At 46.0% G+C, this 17,458-nt stretch overlaps 1 protein-coding gene across 3 annotated transcripts in view; it reads left to right on the forward strand.

Annotated features, from left to right (window-relative positions):
* Window positions 1-1,010: 1,010 nt before the first annotated feature.
* The window catches only part of KNDC1 (kinase non-catalytic C-lobe domain containing 1), a 138,584-nt gene continuing 122,136 nt past the window's right edge, over window positions 1,011-17,458 (forward strand). For 2 of the 3 annotated variants that reach the window (XR_012220437.1, XM_073546518.1), the window contains exon 1: window positions 1,012-1,272. Coding sequence is in view for 2 of the 3 variants with exons in the window: in XM_073546518.1 (XP_073402619.1) it covers window positions 1,135-1,272 (138 nt within the window). In the remaining variant the exon portion in view is untranslated. Of the gene's footprint in view, window positions 1,273-17,458 lie in introns of all 3 variants that reach the window. The other variant, XM_073546519.1, reaches the window with a different exon arrangement.

A 17,458-nucleotide genomic window follows, 5' to 3' on the forward strand; every position in this document is an offset into this window, starting at 1 on the left:
CCCCACATGTGGGGTATCAGCGTACTCAGGACAAATTGCACAATAACTTTTGGGTTCCTGTCACCCTTGGGAAAATAAAAATTGGGGGTGAAAAGATCATTTTTGTGGAAAAAAATGATTTTTTAATTGTACGGCTGTACGTTCTAAACTTCTGTGAAGCCCTTGTGGGTTCAAAGTTCTCATCACATATCTATATAAGTTACTTGGGGGTCTAGTTTCCAAAATGGGGTCACTTGTGGGGGGTTTCCACTGTTTAGATACATCAGGGGCTCTCCAAACGTGACATGGCGTCCGATCTGAATTACAGCCAATTTTGCATTGAAAAAGTCAAACGGCGCTCCTTCCCTTCTGAGGTCTGCCATGCGCCGAAACAGTGGTTCCCCCCCGCATGTCAGGTATCAGCGTACTCAGGACAAATTGCACAATAACTTTTGTGTCCAATTTCTCCTGTTACCCTTGGTAAAAAAGTAATTTTTTTGTGAAAAAAAGTTAAATGTTCATTTTTTTTTAAACATTCAAAAAATTCCTGTGATGCACCTAAAGGGTTAATAAACTTCTTGAATGTGGTTTTGAGCACCTTGAGGGGTGCAGTTTTTAGAATGGTGTCAGTTTTGGTTATTTTCTCTCATATAGACCCCTCAAAGTGGCAGCAACCACTGAACAGTACTCCATGTGGAGCAACCACTGAACAGTACTCCATGTGGAGCAACCACAGAACATCGCTCCATGTGGAGCAACCACAGAACATCGCTCCATGTGGAGCCGTTACCCAGCAACCACAGAACATTGCTCCATGTGGAGCCGTTACCCAGCAACCACAGAACAGCACTCCATGTGATGGAATGTCAGGAAGCATCCGCACAAAACAGCAACCGCCAAAGGGTGCAATCCACTCTACTGCCTCCAGAGGGCGCCGAAGACCTAATCTGATCGTACAGGAGGCGGGGCCGCCATGACGTCACGTTACCAGGTGACGGGAGAGACGCTGAGATTAGTCGAAATGCGGAAGCGATCGGGTGCGGCGCATGCGCGATAGGACAGCTTTCAACAATTTTTTTTTTTTTTTTGCAAAGCCGCGGCAGCACGATCTGGCCGTGCAATAATCGCGGAGCTGGCAGCGCTGCTGGGGCCGGCATGGAGGAGGCCGAGGAGGTAGACGTGCCGGAATATTACCGGGAGGACGACGAGGACGAGGCGGCTGAAGAAGAAGAAGATGGAGGAGGCAAAGAGTTTTATGAATTCCAGCCTCTCCCGACCCTGCTGGAGGATGAGGTGAGGGATGTGTCAGGCCGGCCACCTGTGGCTCCTCAGGCTGGGACTACTGCACCCAGCAGGACAAGGCTGCCATGTTGGAATGCTGGGATTTGTAGTACCACTCTTCTGATCAGCCATAGGGCTAGTGTGGGGCACATGCAGCAGGCCCTGGCTGTCCGGGAATGGTGGCATGCTGGGACTTGTAGTACCCCAAGACTGGAGGAGCTGTAGGTTACATGATCAGGCAGTGGTGGCATGCTGGGACTTGTAGTACCCCAAGACTGGAGGAGCTGTAGGTTACATGATCAGTCAGTGGTGGCATGCTGGGACTTGTAGTACCCCAAGACTGGAGGAGCTGTAGGTTACATGATCAGGCAGTGGTGGCATGCTGGGACTTGTAGTACCCCAAGACTGGAGGAGCTGTAGGTTACATGATCAGGCAGTGGTGGCATGCTGGGACTTGTAGTACCCCAAGACTGGAGGAGCTGTAGGTTACATGATCAGGCAGTGGTGGCATGCTGGGACTTGTAGTACCCGCAGAAAGATAGTTATAGGTTCAGGCAATGATGGTTTGCTGGGATTTGTAGTACCCCAGGGGGCTAGAAACAACAATAATTTACATGAATGGGCTGTCAGGCAATGGTGGAGTGGTAGTGCCTGTCGTATTAGATGGCATTGGTCGTGTATCCCTCCCCACAATGCCCCCATCAGACCTGAGGAGCGGTGCAGTGTGCCAGGGGAGGGTTCTGGCATGAGGCTGATGAGGACCTCTCTGTAGACATAAGATGTGGTTCTTGGGCTGCAGACAATCCCACCATGTCCACCCTGTGTCCCTCTTCTGCACAGCGTCCCCTTGGTCACCTGAGCCTGGCTGTGGTTTGGAGATAATTCGCCTCTGTTGGGGGCACCTGGTTATGACATCGAATATTGATACCACCCTGGTGGGCTCCTCTCTTAGGCTGTGTCAGCTGCATTGGTTTTTGATCTTTTTCCAACCATAAATGACCCCTTATAAGTCTGTCAGGAGACCTGTGGTCGGACGTCATGGTCTGTACCTGAAACCGATCTCTAAGGCCACGTTCACACCATCAGTGTTTGGTCAGGATTTTACATCAGTATTTGTAAGCCAAAACCAGGAGTGGGTGATAAATCCAGAAGTGGTGACGTGTTTCTATTATACTTTTCCTCTGATTGTTCCACTCCTGGTTTTGGCTTACAAATACTGATGTAAAATCCTGACCGAATACTGAAGGTGTGAATGTGGCCTTAAACATGAAGCTGATGGCAGGAATATAAAAGTAAAATAATAAGAAATATTAATCACTGACCTGGAAATTGCCACTCTGCTTAGGGGGATCCCAACTGGTATCGCAGACATGACCGCTGCAGCCGATCACTGACATCAGCGGTGTTGCCTGCATATCCCTCACCACACGCCTGAGGCAAGTCCCTAAGAGCAGTGAGGATATACTTTAGTTATAGACTTTTCTGCCATCAGTTAATTTTTTCTTGGGAAACCTTATAAGGGAGGATGTCTACTCTTCAATAATGGAAATTTGGATATAATTGCAAAGTTTTTGTAAAATTGAGTAACTTTTGTAATTTTACTCCTTCTTAAAAATCCTCTCCGTTCCCTAATGGAGTCGTCTTCACATTGTGGAACAACATCTGGGGGTCTCCCTCTATAATAAGTGATGGCCTAAATCGTCGCCGTCTGATTGGTCTGGGTGTGAGCGCTGGGACTCCCGTCAGACAATGGAGGCACAGATGGAAGCAGCGTGCAGCGGTTCGTCTAGTTCACATGTGTCGTATCTTCATCCCATGATTGTGAATATGCTACAAGCTACACCAAGGATGACTAAAGGCCCCGTCTCAAAGCAATCTCGGTAGCGAGATCGCTGCTGAGCCACAACTTTTGTGACATAACAGCGATCTCACCAGCGAGATCGCTGTGTGTGACAGCGATCAGCGAGCGGCCCCCCTGCCGGGTATCGCTGATCGCTGCAAGAAACCTCTGGACATTTCTTTGGTCGCTGGTCTCCCGCTGGCCAGCACGCATCGCTGTGTGTGACAGGCGGAAGACCAGCGATCAGCTGTAAAAAAAAAATAATAAAAAAAAATAAAAAATATAGTTATTCTCACCTTCCGATGTCCCGTTCAGCCATCCTGCCTCTCTCCACGCTCCGGTCCCAGTGATCCTTTGCACGAATGACCGCGAGACTTTGTTATCCCGCGAGACCGTGACATCTCGCGGTCATTCGTGCAAAGGATCACTGGGACCGGAGAGTGGAGAGAGGCAGGATGGCTGAACGGGACATCGGAAAGGTGAGAATAACTATATTTTTTATTTTGATTCTATTTTCTACAGCGATAGCCAGCGATGCCGGGTGCTCGGCATCGCTGTGCTGATCGCTGGTGAAGCTGTCTGTGTGACAGCTCACCAGCGATCACATAGCGACTTAACAGCGATCCTGACACCTTGATATCGGTGTCGGGATTGCTGGTGAGTCGCTTAGTGTGACGGGGCCTTAAGGCTGCGTTCACACGTTCAGTATTTGGTCAGTATTTTACATCAGTATTTGTAAGCCAAAACCAGGAGTGGAACAATCTGTGGAAAAGTATAATAGAGACACGTCACCACTTCTGGATTTATCACCCACTCCTGGCTTTGGCTTACAGATACTGATGTAAAAGAATGTGGTCTAAAGGGTTTGGGACTAGTCTTTCTGGCCTTTCCCTGATTGCAGGGTGAGTGCTCCTGCTTGAGACAGTTCAGACAAGCAGCAGGAGGGCAGTGAGGCTGAACAGAGCTGGGGGGGGATTAGGATCTAATTCATGCTCCCATGACCCGGGTGGCCTCAGAGCAGTGCTGACCGTCTCTATAGGAAAGTGATTAGAAGCACGGCACGATTGCCCACCACTCCTGGTCCGCAGGAGCCGCCTGTCCACTTGGCAAAAGAGTCTGTATGGGACTGACTACCTAGTTATATGACAACATGTACTCGAGTGGAAATCCCCTTTAAGTCCTAATCGAATAGTTTTGTGTTACAGTACGGATACTTTTACTTAACTTTTTTACCTATTTTTGATACAGGAAAGATATGCGGTATATCTTTGTACTGTGTTAGCTAGTAGATAGAAAAATATTCAGAATTGCGAGTCCTCAGTGGTTGACACCTTTTAATGGTTAACTGAAAATTTCTTACTATTTTTCTCACTTTTGTTATTCTGTCAGCTGTTCTAAGACTAATGTATCCTGGGACAGCTGCCGTTCACTCTCATTGTATTCTGTAGTATCCCAATATATATACTTTTTAATACTGTCAAAAACATTATCGAGATATGTAACCGTTAAATACATGTCGTAAGGACCCCCTTCTTGTATACACGTTCGTGTCCTTGAAAGCTCTGGGGACGTCATGCAACCATTTCGGCTATAAGGCCCTACTGTACCTCTCCGTGCCTTTCATTGCATACAGGAGAAATGTGGCAATCTCCTGCGGACACCGGATTTCAGAGTAATATTTACCCTACATCAATATGGGGAGGGGGGATTAAATGACTTGCAATGATTTTCTGGTGGGAATAAAGTTGATAATTTGATGGCTATGCAGAAAGACTGGGTCTCGTCACATTGCACTTCCCAATTGTAGCAGTTATACTTTTTGGCATAGAACTGGTGTATTAAAGTTATAAAACACCCCTATGTCACAATGCAGCGTCTCAATGCACTTGGTGTATCTTATGTGATGTGGCTTCAGCCTTTCATGCTGCCTTCTGCTTGTGATAGTTTTTGACCTGTCAGATCCTACAAGCAGGAGGCAGGAAGACAGGGTGAAGTTGCATCTTATAAGAATACACTGGAGATTCCGCACCCGGAAATTACAGATTGCCCTTTTTATTGTACGTTCTATCTGAAACTCAGTTAATCCATTTTTTTACAGCTTCCTCTGGAACTGGATGTGTGAGCTCAGCTCTGTTCACTTTGTAGAGGCAGTCCAGGCCTGGCTATACAGATGTTGTTTTAAAGCAAATGGCATTTTGCGAATTAATCTGGTTTTTCGAGGTAAAGCATTCCGGAGAACTTGGTGCAGCGTGAAAAATGTGAGGGGGGGGGGGGGGGGAACAACAACTTGCAGACAGGAGTGTGAAGGTTTCTCTTATGGTTTTGAAGCTTTTTATGCCCCTCTCCTGACATTTGGTTCAAAAACTGGATCAAGCAGTGAAAGCACCCAAGTCTAAAACCGCCCATGTAAGGGTGGATTGTTGTCTACTTAACTCAATGACTGTTTAATTTCTTTATGAAAGACTCGTCAGAAATGTCTCATTGTGTTTGGTTTGCACCTTCTGTGAAAAGAAATTCTCTGCTCCATTTACTTAGTCATGTAAGGAAATCGAGTGCGCTGTACGACTGCTGATTGACCTGTAAAGAATGGAAGCCGACACCTTGGTAATGCACATAACACTGCCGTGTGGCTAGCAGGTACAAGCACCGCAGATGCCGACTATTTGGCCCATTCTAAAGTGACAAGCGGTGCTTACCCTTGTGCTTCCAATCTATTATTGGACTGCATCAAAATCAAAATTTATCTCCAATATTGGTCAAAACTACTGTTATTGTGAAAAGTTAAGAAAGTTGAAGATGAAATGATCTCTAAAAGGGCTAAAGATGACACATTTCCTTTTGTGTTTTAGGCAAAAAAAATAAGTATTTTTCTTTTTTTTTTTTTTTTTTTAAATTTCAAAAAGGAACATGGACCGATGCAAAAGTTTGGGCACCCTTGGAGATTTGTATGATCAGATAACTTTGACAAAGGTTTTTAGACCTTAATTAGCCTGTTAGGGTTATGGCTCGTTTACTATCATCGTTAGGAAAGGCCAAGGGATGCAAATTTCCCAGCGTTATTAAAAACCCAGCTTCCTCTAACCTTGTGCCAAATATCAGCAGCCATGGGCTCTTCTAATCAGCGGCCTATCACTCTGAAAATGAAAATGTTGGTGGCCCACAAAGCAGGCGAAGGCTATAAGAAGATAGCAAAGCGTTTTCAAGTTGCCCTTTCCTCAGTTGCAAATATAATTAAGAAATGGCGTTAACAGGAACAGTGGAGGTCAAGATAAGGTCTGCAAGACCAAGTAGAATTTCAGTGAGAGCTGCTCGTAGGGTTGCTACAGTGGCAAATCAGAATACCAGCTTGACTCCAAAAGAACTTCATAAAGATTTAGCAGACTCTGGAGTTGTGGTACATTGTTCTACTGTTCAGAGACACCTGCACAAATATGGTCTTCATGAAAGAGTCATTAGAAGAAAACCTCTCTTGTGTCTTCACCATGGAATTCAGTATCAGTAGTATGCAAAACAATGAGGCTAAAATAGAACTCTTTGGCCACAATGATCAAAGGTATGTGTGGAGAAAAAAAGGGCACACTTTCAGGAAAAGAACATCTCGCCAACCATTAAGCATGGAGGTGGATCAATCATGCTCTGGGGTTGTGTTGCACACAATGGCATGGGGAACATTTCATGAGTTGAGGGAAGAATGGATTCAATGAAATTTCAGAAAATTTTTGATGCAAACATAACACCATCTGTAGAAAAGCTGAAGTTGAAAAGAGGATGGCTTCTACAAATGGATAATGATCCTAAACACACGCCAAAATCCACAGTAAACTACATCAAAATGCGGAATCTGAGGTTTTATAGTGGCCCTCACAGTCCCCTGATCTGAGCCTCATTGAAAATCTGTGGGTAGACCTCAAAATGGCAGAGGATGCAAGACAGCTCAGGAATCTCACAGGACTGGAGGAATTTTCCATGGAAGAATTGATGAAAATCTCTCAAACAAGAATTTAAAGACTCTTGTCTGGCTAGAAAAAGCGTTTACAAGCTGTGATACTTTCAAAAGGAGGTGCGTCTATGTTCTAACCAAGCAGGGTGCTCAAACTTTTGCATTAACCCATTTTCCTTTTGGTAATTTTTAAAATGTAAAAGATATATATTTTTTGGCTAAAATGCAAAGGAAATGGGTCATCTTTAACGTTAGGCCTTTTAGAGATCGTTTCATCTTCATCTTGCTTAACTGTTCACAACAACAGTAATTTTGACCAAAGGTGCACATACTTTTACATGCCACTGTAGTTTTGGTTCCCTAAAATCCATTTTAAAGTCCATTTTTAAATCTTTTGGGACAGTTTGAAAGTGATTTGTGATGACTTTACATTTACAGTATTCAGTCACATTTTAGGGTCTATACTACTCCTGAAATGCCCAGACCTCCAACAACTGGCAACCCCACTGGACGACGACCGTGAGCCTCCCTCCTTCGCCGGGCGACCGTGAGCCTCCCTCCTTCGCCGGGCGACCGTGAGCCTCCCTCCTTCGCCGGGCGACCGTGAGCCTCCCTCCTTCGCCGGGCGACCGTGAGCCTCCCTCCTTCGCCGGGCGACCGTGAGCCTCCCTCCTTCGCCGGGCGACCGTGAGCCTCCCTCCTTCGCCGGGCGACCGTGAGCCTCCCTCCTTCGCCGGGCGACCGTGAGCCTCCCTCCTTCGCCGGGCGACCGTGAGCCTCCCTCCTTCGCCGGGCGACCGTGAGCCTCCCTCCTTCGCCGGGCGACCGTGAGCCTCCCTCCTTCGCCGGGCGACCGTGAGCCTCCCTCCTTCGCCGGGCGACCGTGAGCCTCCCTCCTTCGCCGGGCGACCGTGAGCCTCCCTCCTTCGCCGGGCGACCGTGAGCCTCCCTCCTTCGCCGGGCGACCGTGAGCCTCCCTCCTTCGCCGGGCGACCGAGAGCCTCCCTCCTTCGCCGGGCGACCGTGAGCCTCCCTCCTTCGCCGGGCGACCGTGAGCCTCCCTCCTTCGCCGGGCGACCGTGAGCCTCCCTCCTTCGCCGGGCGACCGTGAGCCTCCCTCCTTCGCCGGGCGACCGTGAGCCTCCCTCCTTCGCCGGGCGACCGTGAGCCTCCCTCCTTCGCCGGGCGACCGTGAGCCTCCCTCCTTCGCCGGGCGGCCGTGAGCCTCCCTCCTTCGCCGGGCGGCCGTGAGCCTCCCTTCTTTCGCCGGGCTGCCGTGAGCCCCCTTCTTTCGCCGGGCTGCCGTGAGCCCCCTTCTTTCGCCGGGCGGCCGTGAGCCCCCTTCTTTCGCCGGGAGGCCGTGAGCCCCCTTCTTTTGCCGGGCGGCCGTGAGCCTCCCTCCTTCGCCGGGCGGCCGTGAGCACCCCTCCTTCGCCGGGCGGCCGTGAGTCCCCTTGTTTTGCTGGGAAGCTGTGAGCTCCCAGTGTGGACCCCTCTGCTCATCAGCGAGGAGACCATGGGAACCCGTTCATTTGAGTTTAAGGCGACTTGTGTGTAAGTATCAGGAGGGTCTTGTGTGCCCCCACAGTCGTTTTCCTTCAAACACTGTCTTGCGTCGTCCTTTGGTGATCAGCAGTTCTTCAAGGGAAGGTGTCATCTGAAAAACGCTTTATTTTTTTATTGCGTTTCTGTGTTAAATGTATTTATTTTAATTTTTTTTTTTTTCTTGTATCATCGATTTTTTTTTTTTTTTTTTTTTTTTCCCCCCCCACACTGTAGCGGGGCTTTTCTAGACTCTGGTTTCAGGAAATTCACATGTACCTTAGCAGCAAGGAGCAGACTGGCCCCCATCTTTTGTATTGAAGCCTCTAATGAGCGTGTGCGGAAGTCATTGTGAAGAGAGCAGAGCGGGGTCAGCTGTGACATCTCCTCTTAGGATCGGTGGGTCTTGTGTTATCATGCCATTGTAGTCTTGCCTCTGATGATAAGGAGCCTGCTGAAAGCTCTTCCTGAAGTATGAGTGTGAAAATTGCAAGATTGCAGATCGTGGTATGAAAAAAAAAAGTCAAAATTTGATACATTTTCTGACGACCCTTTCTCTTTAACTTATGTTGTTTGTGGACATCTCTGAAAACCATCCAGAGAAGCTAATCACAATGGTGGCTGGGCTGAGACGGCTGTTCAGTAGATTGATGACACAGATATCGGTGGACATAGCAAACCTTTCTACTGATTGACAAAAACGTAAAAAGCAAAGTGTCCCAGAAGCAGAGTGTTGTGTCCTACGCGAGAACTTGGAAGCTATGAGATCACGTAGAGTAGACGTTTCCTTTCTGGACTCGTCACATCATTGTGGACATTGTCTTGAATCGTCTCTTCTACACTCACTGGCCACTTTATTAGGTACACCATGCTAGTAAGGGGTTGGACCCCCTTTTGCCTTCAGAACTGCCTCAATTCTTCGTGGCAGAGATTCAACAAGGTGCTGGAAGCATTCCTCAGAGATTTTGGACCATATTGACATGATGGCATCACACAGTTGGCGCAGATTTGTCGGCTGCACATCCCTGATGCGAATCTCCCGTTCCACCACATCCCAAAGATGCTCTATTGGATTGAGATCTGGTGACTGAGGAGGCCATTTGAGTACAGTGAACTCATTGTCATGTTCAAGAAACCAATCTGAGATGATTCGAGCTTTATGACATGGCGCATTATCCTGCTGAAAGTAGCCATCAGATGTTGGGTACATTGTGGTCATAAAGGGATGGACATGGTCAGCAACAATACTCAGGTAGGCTGTGGCGTTGCAACGATGCTCAATTGGTACCAAGGGGCCCAAAGAGTGCCCAGAAAAAATTCCCCACACCATGACACCACCACCACCAGCCTGAACCGTTGATACAAGGCAGGATGGATCCATGCTTTCATGTTGTTTACGCCAAATTCTGACCCTACCATCTGAATGTCGCAGCAGAAATCGAGACTCATCAGACCAGGCAACGTTTTTCCAATCTTCTACTGTCCAATTTCGATGAGCTTGTGCAAATTGTAGCCTCAGTTTCCTGTTCTTAGCTGAGAGGAGTGGTACCCAGTGTGGTCTTCTGCTGCTGTAGCCCATCTGCCTCAAAGTTCGACGCACTGTGCGTTCAGAGATGCTCTTCTGCCTACCTTGGTTGTAACGGGTGGCAATTTGAGTCACTGTTGCCTTTCTATCAGCTCGAACCAGTATGCCCATTCTCCTCTGACCTCTGGCATCAACAAGGCATTTCCGGCCACAGAACTGCCGCTCACTGGATTTTTTTTCTTTTTCGGACCATTCTCTGTAAACCCTAGAGATGGTTGTGCGTGAAAATCCCAGTAGATCAGCAGTTTCTGAAATTCTCAGACCAGCCCTTCTGGCACCAACAATCATGCCACGTTCAAAGGCACTCAAATCACCTTTCTTCCCCATACTGATGCTCGGTTTGAACTGCAGGAGATTGTCTTGACCATGTCTACATGCCTAAATGCACTGAGTTGCCGCCATGTGATTGGCTGATTAGAAATTAAGTCTTAACACACAGTTGGACAGGTGTACCTAATAAAGTGGCCAGTGAGTGTATGTTTCCGCTCCATTTTCGGCTCTGCCGTATCTTACCGTCACGTGTTCCGTGGTATAGATTGGCTCGGCAGCTCTGCCTTTTATAAGAATCGTAGCCTCCTTGTGCCGGATTTTACTTCTAACATATTGGGCACCGACGTTGGTGATCCTGGGAAACCTGCTGTTTGGCTTTTTGGGCAGAAGATCTGCTGCGTTAGGACGTGTTCACACATTGCTGCGGATGTTGTTGCCGAAAGTTCAGCGACTTCTCCGTTCATCTGGAAAAAAAAAAAAAATCATAACGTGAAATCCATAGCAAAGTGCAAGTAACGCCCATCGGTTTGGGTGCGACAGATTGAAGGCAAATTTTTTTACCATTAAGTCACGGTCACACGGTCAGTATTTTACATCAGTATTTTACATCAGTATTTGTAAGCCAAAACCAGGAGTGGAACAATCAGAGGAAAAGTATAATAGAGACACGTCACCACTTCTGGATTTATCACCCACTCCTGGTTTTGGCTTACAGATACTGATGTAAAATAGTGAACGTGTGAACGCGGCCTTAGTCTGCATGATACAAGCCACAGTACATTAGTCCAGCACAATGGGTCAATCTGTCACCAGATTTCACAATGCAACAATACAGACTTCATGCAACAATAAATAGATTCCTTAGGCGTTATGAAGCAGGTGTACTTACTTTGATAATCCATGTTATGCTTATCTATCTAATATATAAAGCTGAATGTGTGTATGTCCGGGATTGGCATCCGCACCGTCGCAGCTACAGCCACAAAATTTTGCACAGTCACACTTCTGGACCCCGAGAGCGTCATAGGCTATGTTATGAGGCGAAATTTTAACCCCGCGCGTTCCAATTCACCAAACAATTTTGCCCCTACCTACATAATGCGGAAAAAGTGAAAGGAGAAGTGTTGGAGGCAAATTGACAGCTGCCAGATGTGAACAAGGGGGACTTAAAGAACGAGAGCGATGGCGCCAAAGAGTATATACCGTACAGTTGCTAAGGTGGTGCCCAGACATGGGATACTCACCACACACGGGGATATGAACACACACACAATATGCGCCACACACTACACGTGCTTCAACACATATACCACCCTGAGCACACATTTCACCACACATACACCAACCTCGCCACATAAAAGTCGAAACACAAAAGTCGCCACTCAAGACTCGCCACGCTGTCCCAGAGCTGTTTAAAAGATGAAAAATGAGCTGTGATTGGTTGCTATCAGCAACAGTTTTCTTTATGGACAGTTGTGGTAACTGAGGCCTATTATTCTTATCATTTCTATGGTGTTATCATCCTTCTGTAAAGCTGGAAATAACACAATTTATTACCGTGCCAACACAGACCACCCTCTGACACAGACTGCAGGGGGAGCTCAGTAAATGTAAAATAGGAGCAGCATCCATTCCGGGTGAAGAAAAAACTTGAGCCTTTATTCTGCCATCAATACAACGGTTCAACCATAACATGGTCTTTGTCAAGTACACCAAATAGCAATGGGAGTGGCCTTAAATGATGTGGACAAACCAATCACCATTCTGGAAACGCCCCTTAGTCAAAAATGTATACATAACACATCATATAAAACATCAAATATACAAAACAATCAGTGCGTTATATTTAATACAATGTGAAATTATATAAATACAAAAGATCACGCAACCAAAGATACATAAATATTTGTAAACAATGTCCACAGAACGATCACCCAATCATCATATGGCATAGCGGTCACTATAGTGATAAACCGCCAATCAATACCATATATACATAAATACCTCCCTCAGACAAATAGAAACAATGCTTGGTGCCAAAATAAATAGCCTATAGTAGCAGTCCACACAAGTGATGAAAGCGGAAATTGCTGCCGTAATTACCTGTGTATAAAGCACATAGACAACGTGCAATGGCGCCGCGCAGCCGTAGGGAAGGCCGAGACAGTATCACACAGGAGAAGATTAGGTACACATCTCAGAAACAGGATGTGCCAAAGGAGAGGACATTTTCATTCCAAGAATAACACTTATTCCATCTGATTTGTTTTGTGATTTTAAACGCCTCCAGTTTCCAGTTGAACTGCTATTTGCAATGTCCATTAACTATGCTCAGGGACAGTCCTTGAAAGTAGTAGGGATCGATTTAAGTAGTTGGCATCGATTTGCAATCTCCATGCTTTTCTCATGATCAACTTTACGTGATCTGTTCAAGAGTTGGAACTGCCAAAAATCTGTTCATCTTTGCACCGAAAGGAAAAACCAAAAATGTTGTTTATCAAAAGGCTCTTGAATGAGTAGAAAATAAAATACTATCAATACTTGGGTAATCATTTATTTAATTGCAAATCTGTAGTGTTGAATATATGATGTGAAATGTTTTTATGTGCAATATAATCATTATAATTTGTTATAACTAACCACAGTTGGCTACTCTGCCCAGGCAATGCCGGGCTCTTCAGCTAGTGTGTGTATATATATATATATATATATATATATATATATATATATATATATATATATATATATATTTGAATGTGTGTGTATCACCAACCAATCACGAAGCATCTTTCAGTTCACCAGAGCTGTGTAAAAGAAGCTGAGCTGTGATTGGTTGCTATGAGCAACGTTTTTCCTTGCAACCAATCACTAAACATCTTTCATTTCACCAGAGCTGTGTAACAGAAGCTGAGCTGTGATTGGTTGCTATGAGCAACAGTTTTCCCACTCCACAACACCTCAGCAGATACTGACCAGGTGGGAGAAATCTAGCATTCCTGGGAACATAAGCTTCCAGCCATTGTCTTCCCACCAGAAAGCAGCAGAGAGCACAGGACAAATGAATCCCCCTCCCGTGCCCATATCCCCATCATACATCCTCCATCCCATAGGCACATCTTTCCCCTTAAAGGGATCCCCGGTATGGAAGTCAGGACTGTTCCACTCAGCGCTCTGGTTCTGACCCCAGGCTGACGGGATGATGTGGGTTATTAGTGGTAGTAGTCCAGTGGCTCTGGCTGATGGGATGATGTGGGATATTAGGGGTAGTAGTCCAGTGGCTCTGGCTGACGGGATGATGTGGGATATTAGGGGTAGTAGTCCGGTGGCTCTGGCTGACGGGATGATGTGGGATATTAGGGGTAGTAGTCCGGTGGCTCTGGCTGATGGGATGATGTGGGATATTAGGGGTAGTAGTCCGGTGGCTCTGGCTGATGGGATGATGTGGGATATTAGGGGTAATAGTCCAGTGGCTACACTCGTAGTTAGTAACTATGCCCCGGCAACGCCGGGCTCTTCATCTAGTATAACTTTAAGTTGCAAGTTGCATGAAAGAGCTCCAGCTGGATTCAGAACATGTTTATTTCAATATTAGGGATTTTTTTTAACAATTATACAGCCATTCAGCTATATGGAATATTAAAGTAAGCACACCAGCACTCTCAGGTCTAAGATCTATTTAATAGAAGTTTGCAGTTTACATTTTGAAACATATTGAAAGATTTTCTTTAAAAGCCCTTCAAAATCATGTGCCGGGAAACAGCTGATTTATGCCTTGGGTACCAGTGATTAGAGATGAGCAGATTTGATTGGGTCAGAGGGAGCCCGGCTTCCTGGATCGCTCCCGGTTGATCAGCTGTTTGGCGCCGCAGCTGCATGTGTCGTGGCTGTGCCAACAAACAGGTGAAATTTGAGTGAAATATTACAGTTTGACTGCTCATTTTTGTAAAACTTCTCCATCTGTTGTCAGGATCAGTATAGACTCCAGATTCGTTATGGCACAGCAATGTCGGGGTAGGAAACGATTGATCATTTCAGTGGTTTACGTACGATCATTGCTTCTATGTTGCCTCAGGCCCCGATGCCACGTTAATATTGTAATATTCGCGGTAAAAGATCGTCACCGTCATTTATACAGACGTTGCATACAATAAATCATTACTACTAGTGAAAATCTGAAACTTTATACTATATCATATTAGAGAAATGTTGGGGTTTTTTTTTCTCCACTTATGAGCCAATTTTCCTCCCTTCCCCCACTGTAAACTCATTCACTCTTAGGGGGGGAGGGGGATAAACAAACTTAACTCCCTGTTTTACAAAACAAGAACTGCCAAGATGAAATCCGATTATAGCTGCCCATTGAAGTCTACGGATAGGGAAATAATAGGTGGATTGTGTAGTAGCTTTCTATTAAAGGGAATCTGTCTGTTGGTTTTTGTTACCTCATCGGAGAGCAGTGTAATGTAGGTAGAGAGACTTTGAATCCAATGATGTATCACTTCGATTATTGGGTGCAGCCATTCTGACAGAGTTTTTAGACATAGAATGAAGCAGAGCTGAGAGCAAACCCCGCCCACACTACAGCTGCTCCAGCCCACACTACAGCTAACACCCCCCCTCCACACCACAGCTGACCCCACCTACACAAGGCTCTCAGTGTACAAAGTCCACAGACGTTGAGGTGCTTATCACAGGAGGGGGAGGAGTCAGACTAGTCCGGCAATGTTAATCTCTTAGTGATAAATCCTTCAGGCTGAGTTCACACGTGGCGTTTTTTTCGCGTTTCCGCGATGGTTTTAACCGCACGATTTTGCCGCGAAAACGCGAAAAATAAGCATCCCATGCATTCCTATGGGATTCCGCAATGCTGTGCTAATGCTGCGGTTTTTACCGTGGCGGAATTTCTTCGCGGTAAAAAAACGCAGCTTCCTAATTAATTTTGCGGAATCGCGGCGATCCCGCACCCATAGGAATGCATTGTTCTACTTACTTTCCGCATGTGGCTGTGCACACCATGCGGAAAGTAAGCAGAACATTTGTGGATGGTATCCACGGTCCGGAGGAGAGGAGACTGTCCTCCAGGCTTTGGGTACCATATCCCTGTAAAAAATAGAATTTAAAATAAAAAATATTGTTATTCTCACCCTCCGACGTCCCGCGCAGCCTTCCCGCCTCTCTCCACGCTCCCGGTCCCAGTAAGCCTTTGCGAGCGATGACATCTGTTCTCGCGGGATTTCGAAGTCTCGCGGTCATTCGCGCGACGTCATCGCTAATGACCGCGAGACGTCGAGATCCCGCGAGAACGGACGTCATCACGGTAATTGTCGCAAAGGATTATTGGGACCGGGAGTGTGGAAAGGGGCGGGAAGGCTGTGCGGGACGTCGGAAGGTGAGAATAACAATATTTTTTTTGTTTTATTATTATTTACATTCTATCTTTTACTATTGATGCCGCATAGGCAGCCTCAATAGTAAAAAGTTGGTCACGCTCGTCAAACACTGTTTGACGAGTGTGACCAACCTGTCAATCAGTTCTCCAAGCGATGCTACAGATCGCTTGGAAAATGCTAGCAATTCTGCAAGCTAATTACGCTTGCAAAATGCTAGTTTTTCCGTGGGAAAATCACGGGAATTTAAAATGCGATTTTTCCCGTGGAATGGAATTCAGGAATTCTCGCGGTAATTTCCGCGAGAGTTCCGCTACGAGTGAACCCAGCCTCACAGTTAGTAACCAGCACAAACTTTCTGTGTTTCATCCTCTATCTCCTGCTGCTTTCAGATTACATAGCAAAAACCTGCTGGCAGATTCCCTTTAAGTGTTTTTCTCGCCCCACCCCTATACTGCTCGGCGCTGTTCCATGATGTCCTTCGTGCTGCTGCTTCTGAACACGTTACATAGAGAATCTCTCATGTCTTGCTCGATGTGCCGAGTATTGGAAACCCCGTCGCAGCTAGTTTTTACCAATTGACTCGGAGAAAAATAGTGTAAACTGGCTCATGTTACAGGAGGGACAACTGTGGGGAAAAATGCAGGGTGTACAGTTAGGTCAAGAAATATTTGGGCAGTGACCGTATCTTCGTGATTTCAGCCACCGTGATTTCTGTCCACCATGTTTTACAGAGGATGTGGTGTGATTTGGATCATGAGCTGTTCCAAGCCTTCTCCATACTTTTTCCTTCCCACCATTCTGGTAGAGGTTGATCTTAGTTTCTTCTGTCCAAAGAATGCTTTTCCAGAACCGGGCTGGCTTCTGTAGATGTTTTTTTTTGCACAAGTCTAATTTAGTCTTTCTAATCTTAAGGCTCTTTAGTAGTTTACACCTCGTGATGAAACCTCTGTATTGGATCTTGTGAAATCTTCTCTTTATTCTAGACTTGGATATTGAAACACCGACTTCCTAGAGAGTGTTCTTCACTTAAGTGCATGCTGCGAAGGGGCTTTTCTGCATCATGGGGAAAAGATTTTGCGATCATCCACCACTGTTGTCTTCTGTTAACGTCCTTGCCTTTTGCGTTCCCAAGCTCATCAATGCGTTTTTTTTTTTTTGCTTTTTGTTTTTTCAGCATGTACCAAACTTTTGTTTTTACCATTTGGAACATTTCTGCTATCTCTGTCTCTGGATTTCCTTTTTTTTCTGCCTAATGACGGTCTGTTTCTCTTCCATTGAGATCTCCTTTGACCGCATATTGTGGATTCACAGCAACAGCTTCCAGATGCAAATACCACACCTGGAATCAGCTCCCGACCATTTACCTGCTCAACTGATGATGGATTAACGAGGGAATAGCCGATGCAGCCCATTAAAGAACTTTTGAGATAATTCTCCAATCACTTTTAGTCCCTTTAAGAAAAGGCAGCGACATATTAAAGAGCTTGGAGTCTGAGCTTTAAGTCCATATTGATTATGTGGACGTAACTGTAAGCTGTCCTGTGGCCATAAACAGTGTTATTCCTTATATACCCACAGATGACAGCCCATTCTGAAGTCAGTGTAAGCAACTATTTGGCATATGATTGCAC

Source organism: Dendrobates tinctorius, unplaced genomic scaffold (assembly GCF_039654945.1).
Source record: "Dendrobates tinctorius isolate UK_male_01 unplaced genomic scaffold, ASM3965494v1 ptg000147l, whole genome shotgun sequence".
In the NCBI taxonomy this organism is placed as follows: domain Eukaryota; kingdom Metazoa; phylum Chordata; class Amphibia; order Anura; family Dendrobatidae; genus Dendrobates; species Dendrobates tinctorius.